The 6,000-nt window shown below is 41.5% G+C and overlaps 1 protein-coding gene across 2 annotated transcripts in view; it reads right to left on the minus strand.

The window, feature by feature from the left end:
* LRBA (LPS responsive beige-like anchor protein) overlaps positions 1-5,789 on the minus strand; it is a 637,829-nt gene extending 632,040 nt beyond the window's left edge. The window contains exons 1-3 of one of the 2 annotated variants that reach the window (XM_069493474.1): positions 5,535-5,602; positions 5,252-5,404; positions 4,469-4,905 (exon numbers count right to left, since the gene is read on the minus strand). In XM_069493474.1, coding sequence (XP_069349575.1) covers positions 4,469-4,684 — 216 coding nt within the window. In that variant the 5' untranslated portion in view covers positions 4,685-4,905; positions 5,252-5,404; positions 5,535-5,602. Of the gene's footprint in view, positions 1-4,468; positions 4,906-5,251; positions 5,405-5,534 lie in introns of both variants that reach the window. The other variant, XM_069493475.1, reaches the window with a different exon arrangement.
* Between the last annotated feature and the right edge of the window lie 211 nt (positions 5,790-6,000).

Below are 6,000 nucleotides of genomic sequence, written 5' to 3' on the forward strand. Positions count from 1 at the left end.
TGAAAAATTATATTCCATTTTTTAAGCTTTAACATTTACAGTCAGCCCTCCGTATCTGTGAGTTCTGTATTCATGGATTCAACCAACTGCAGATAGAAAATATTTGGAAAAAAAAATTCCACAAAGTTCCAAAAAGCAAAACTTGAATTTGCCACACATCGAGTACTACATCGAATCCACGTGAATGAAGAGACGTACAGGCACTGTGCTAGGTATTATAAATAATTTAGAGACGATTTAAAGCATAAAGGAGGATGTACATAGGTTATATGCAAACATTACACCATTTTATATAAGGAACTTGAGCAACCAAAAATTTTGGTATCCATGAGGGGTCCTGGAACCAACTCCCACAGATACTAAGGGATGACTGTAGTTACTTTTAAAAAAAAAAAAAAAAAAAAAAATTCATGAAAACAGGTATTTGTAACCAGCCTATGGGAAACACTACTCTGGAATAAATAGCATTAAATACCTGATGGAAGCCAACTCAGCAACAAGTTCCTGAAAACATGCCAATATATTAATTATTCTGGGTCCAAAAGTTTGACAAATTACTTCACATACAGATGAAGAAAAAAGAAAACGGTTTTAAATTACAACAAGAAAAATGTACAAGTTGACCAAAAGTTTAAAACACTTGAATACACTAGTGTACTATTAATCAAGATTTATCTGTAAAACAGATTTGCAAAAGAAATTACAAGAGAGGTAGTACATTTCAAAGGACTTTATAACAGAGTAAGGTCAAGCTACATTAGCAAAGTTGAGAGGCAGCACTTTACAAAGAAGTTCCTCTGGAAAAGTTACATGGCTCTACCACTTAATATTTGGACAACTCTGGGGGAGAGGAGTTTTAATTTTAACAGTACAAACTTTATTGTTTAAAGTAGCTAATATTTAATCATTAAAAAAGAATAAGTAGAACATATTTCTATGTTACTTTTTCATTTTATTTTCCCCCTCCCCCACCCATATTTCTATTTTAATAATGTCTAAAAATAGGAAAAAGTTACAGTAGATATAAATACAATTGAAATTCACTAATGAAAAATCCAGCGTAGATAGGATAATGGAGGAGCACACAGGAGGATTCAGTGACATTGGTAATATCCTGGTTCTTTATATTTGATGGAAGGTTCACAAGTTTTAATATTGCTATAATATTTCATTATTTACACGTGTTACATATTCTTTTGTTTCTATCCTATTTTTCACAATTTTAGAAGTTTTAATCCAATGTACTGACTATAAAAAAAATTAATAATCAATTTTTCACATCCACATACTGAATGAAAAAACCGAATGCATGACCTGAAAAATGTTTTTTACTTTTATTAATAAAGTCTTTTTTAAGAAATTTTTTAAAGCTGTCTGAATGTTTTTTTTTTTGTTTTTTTTTTTTTTTTTTTGAGACAGAGTCTCACTCTGTTGCCCAGGCTAGAGTGAGTGCCGTGGCATCAGCCTAGCTCACAGCAACCTCAAACTCCTGAGCTCAAGGGATCCTCCTGTCTCAGCCTCCCGAGTAGCTGGGACTACAGGCATGCGCCACTATGCCCGGCTAATTTTTTCTATATATATTTTTAGCTGTCCATATAATTTCTTTCTATTTTTAGTAGAGATGGGGTCTCGCTCTTGCTCAGGCTGGTCTCGAACTTCTGAGCTCAAACGATCCGCCCACCTCGGCCTCCCAGAGTGCTAGGATTACAGGCGTGAGCCACCGCGCCCGGCCTGTCTGAATGTTAAAGAAGAAATAAAGGGCTGGGCAAGGTGGCTCACACCTATAATCCTAACACTTTGGGTAGCTGAGGTGGAAGAATCGCTTGAGGTCAAGAGTTCGAGACCAGCCTGAGCAAGAGTGAGACCACGTTTCTACAAAAAAATAGAAAAATTAGCCAGGCACGGTGGCGTGTGCCTATAGTCCCAGCTACTTGGGAGGCTACAGCAAGAGGATCACTCAAACTCAGCAGTGTGAGGTTGCAGTGAGCTATGATGATGCCACTATACTCTATCACTATCCCCTGTCCCCAACAACAGAGCGAGACCCTGTCTCCAAAGAAGGAAATAAAATCTACTGGTGTAGGTTTCACTATTAACATTTGACAGAACCAATGATTTTTGTGTCCTTACATTGGGGAAAGCGATGCCTAAGCTACAAATATCTGCTTAGCGAAGCAAACAACTCTACATCAACTCATGAGACAGATGTATTCCTGAAAAGATTGCCATTCTAAGAACCACCCAATTGTAGGCAGTCTATTTAACCTTTCAGTGCCTCAGTTTCCTCATCATAAAATGGGATATATGTATTCGAAGAATTGCTAAGAGAAGAATTAACATATGTAAAGCACCTGGCCCATTGCCTGGCATATAGTACTTGGTAGTAACTTTTTAAAAATCACATTATTGATGTAACTTCTTTCTTTGAGTAGAATTAAAACTAATGCTGACAACTATCAATTAGGGAATATTTAAGTATAGCAGTACTAACAACATTGAGATAGACTAACTTACAGATTCCCAACACTTCATTTCCAAAGATTTTCTAATGAATGGTCAAGATCCCAGATATCCATGAAAGAGCATGAAAAGTATTATAAGGGACAATGGAAAGAGAGGAACTGCTATTTAACACTCTCAGCAACTTTCTATTCCCTACATGACAAGAGAATGATGGTGAAGAGGAGGTGTAATTGAACAGATTTTCCCTCTCCTTCTACCTGGTCACCTACTACCCTGCAAACATGTAGCTGAGGAGGACTTAACCAATGACCTTGAAGTCTAAACCAGGCCTTCAATTCTAGGCAGCATATATGCAAACTATTACTATAGAATTTGGATTTTTTTAATGATAAAAATTTAAGTGATTCACATGTGGTCATCCACCCCCACGTAGCACATTGTGAAGAAAAGAAGAGTTTGAATACTTCTGTAAAAGAATGTTAGGTCTTCACACACAAACAACTAATGATAGATTATATCACTACCACAGATTTCTGTTTATCATCCAGGGCACATGAGGTTTCAGAAAAGGAAAAAAAATCAGAAACAAACATTTTCAAGACGATTTTGAGGTAAAGGAATAGATCAATTTACTGTTTATCTCCTTCAGACTCACACATGAAAGCCCCATACACACACAAGATCCCCAAAATGTTGATAACTGTTGAAGCTGGATGATGGATACCAGAGTTCATTATACTACTCTATTTTTGTATATATTTGAACATTTCCATAACATAAAGTTTTTTTAAGAAATGAATGTATGCATCTATAGGTATTTATACATAAGCTCCCAGTACAATAAACTAGTAGAGAAATATCCTATTGTTCAAAGTGTTTTTACACCAAAAGTAAGCAAATTTCATCTAGCTACTTTCTTATTCTAGAAGTTGTACTACAGGTGACCAGACTATTAGTAAAGGTCTAATGAAGGAAATAATTAACTGCCCTGGAATAAAACAAGCCTAACCTTGAAAACATAGAGACAAAGGGGAAAGGCGCCAAACAGTCATTACAACTATTACACATTTATATTTGGTCCCATCTGTTATCTTCTAACACAGGTGGGCAGATATAAGAGGGGTAAGTATTTTAAGGCCAAATTTCCTTTTGATTCTGTAAGTTGATGGGCAACAGAGGTTGGAATAAAGAAATCTAAACATTCTCCATTAAAAATGATATCCATTTCTAAGAATGAAATAGGGAAAAAGAAAAATATTTCACATCTGTTTTTTAAAAGTAACGTTCATAGCTCATTAAAGTAGTATAATTAGCAACTTCCAATGACCAAGTATGCTTTACTGCTAGACCCGAATTTACAAAAGACACAAAGATTATACTGTCTCTGCCTCAATCCTTTTTTCAAATTGCCATTCAATTTTCACAAGATTACTTTAAATGTAATCCTAAATTCATTCCAAAATTTAACTTTGGTTAGTTATGTCTAAAAATAAAACTAGTCAAAATTAAAAATAAATACTAATTTTGCAGCAACTTAATTTTTCTTCAGCACTACAAACAAAAACTTTTGTGTTTAAAACACTATGGCAAAACATAACATAGGCAGACTCAAACACTTATAATATTTCTGAAGTCCAAAGAAAGGTCATCAGAACTTACTTAAAATATTAAAGAGAAGTGCAGACTTAAACATACATGCCAAGAAAAAAAAATTATAGATAACTCCTCCACTGGAAACTCCCCCGCCCCATACTTCCATAGCAACAATTATTTCCTTAGCAAAAGTGATGTGCTCACTTTCACAAAACCTGGAGCACCTAAGTTCGTATAATTCTCTTTAAACTGAAAAATACAAGATCGTTTCATTTAGGTCAGTAGAATTTTGTGTTTCTCTCCATGGAAAAAGCCATCATCAGTCTGAGTAAAGGACATGGCTGCAGCTTTAATGTCTTGTTCCCCAACCCACTGAGAAGAGTATATGCTTATAAAATATTTATCTACTCACCAGGTTAAAGACAGTTTCTACAATATCCCTATTGGATACTTCTCCAACTTCAACCAATCCCGTCAACACGGCAAATTTCATTCTGATGCCCCTGATGGGGAGCCCTGGTTTCAGAGACAACGTACCCCCTTCAGTTGGGGTTTCTTCTTTCCCTCCACCTCCCCCGTCATCACCTGTTGGTGGCGGGGAAGGGACACGATTGTCTTCACTAGCCATTGCTAGCTCACGAGAAAGGACAACGCGGAGTCACCCTGGGACGGCACTTGCTGCACTAGTAATAAGCACAACACATGCAACGCAAAACGAAGAGGGTCTCTCTTCCAACTTGTGGAGAAACCCTAAAAGCAGTTGATGTGGAAAGTCCTTGGCTTCGCCCTCCTCCTCTTGGAGAATATTTGTCCAATCTCTCTCCCGGAGGCTGACAACAACGCCAAACCCTATTGGAAGATCAGATATATGTTAAATAGGCTAGGTTTTGTTTTAGGGGGTTTTTGAGGGGAGGAAGGAAATAGTTATTGTCTGTCAAGTAAGTTACTAAAGGCATCCCACTACAAGCTACCCGCTTCTCCCGAGCTCAAAGAGCTGAGCTGTGGGTGAAGACGGGCCCAAGAGGCCCCAGAACAGGTTCACTCCTCCCCCACACTCGCAGGTTCTAGGCGCCAGGGCAACCTCTCCTCACAGGTGCACAGAAAGAGAAACTGTCGCTGGGAAAGGAGAGGTGAGAGGAAAGAAGGGGGCCCCAGGGCACCAAGGCTACCACAGAGGTAGAAAGTTCCTCCTCACCCAAATACTCCGGACTCGTCCTCACCCCCCGCCAGGGAGCAGCTAGACGGAGGTGGCGGCGGAGATCCAGGGCAGGAAAAGGCGGGGGAAGGGGGCGGTGATTATTCTCAACGCTCGGCCCAGCGGGAGGAGTGGAGTACCTCTCTCAGGCACCTGAGATTAGACGGGGGAGGAGGGGAGGTGTGTATTGTAGCAGGAAGGGAGGGGAGGCGGCCGGGGAGGTGGCCAGGGAGACCCGGCGGCGACGGCAAGGAGAGGAGGGAGGACAGAGAGGTCGGTGCACCTGGTCGCAGCCTCCAAGTTTCCCTAGTCCGCTCCCCGGGAGTCCGCGGCTGCACAGAACTCCATGGCTTCCTGGCCTGTCCCACCCCTGCGCTCAGCCTTTGCAAAAACAGCCGCTACTGGCGCTAAGGACGCCGTGGCTGAGGCTGCTGCGGGTGGTGAGATGCTACTGCCACAGCTCGCCCTGCGGCGGCTTGCGCGGCTGTCCCTGTGCCCACTGAAGCAGCTCCCGGCCGCCATGACAGCGCCGAGGGCTGCGGGCGCGGCGTGCGCGTGCGCGAGCGCGCGGGGCGGGCGAAGGCGGAGGCAGCCGCGCGGCGGGGCAGGGAGGGGATGCGCGGGCGGCCTAGGGGGCCGGGAGCTGCTGGTGGGGGCGCTGGGCTCTGGGCGCGGGCTTCCTGACTGGACCACGCGTGAGGGCGAGCACTCATTGGGCGCGCTGCTCAGGTAGCACCAGGTGTGGTGTC

The sequence above is a fragment of the Eulemur rufifrons genome, chromosome 18 (assembly GCF_041146395.1).
Source record: "Eulemur rufifrons isolate Redbay chromosome 18, OSU_ERuf_1, whole genome shotgun sequence".
NCBI lineage: Eukaryota > Metazoa > Chordata > Mammalia > Primates > Lemuridae > Eulemur > Eulemur rufifrons.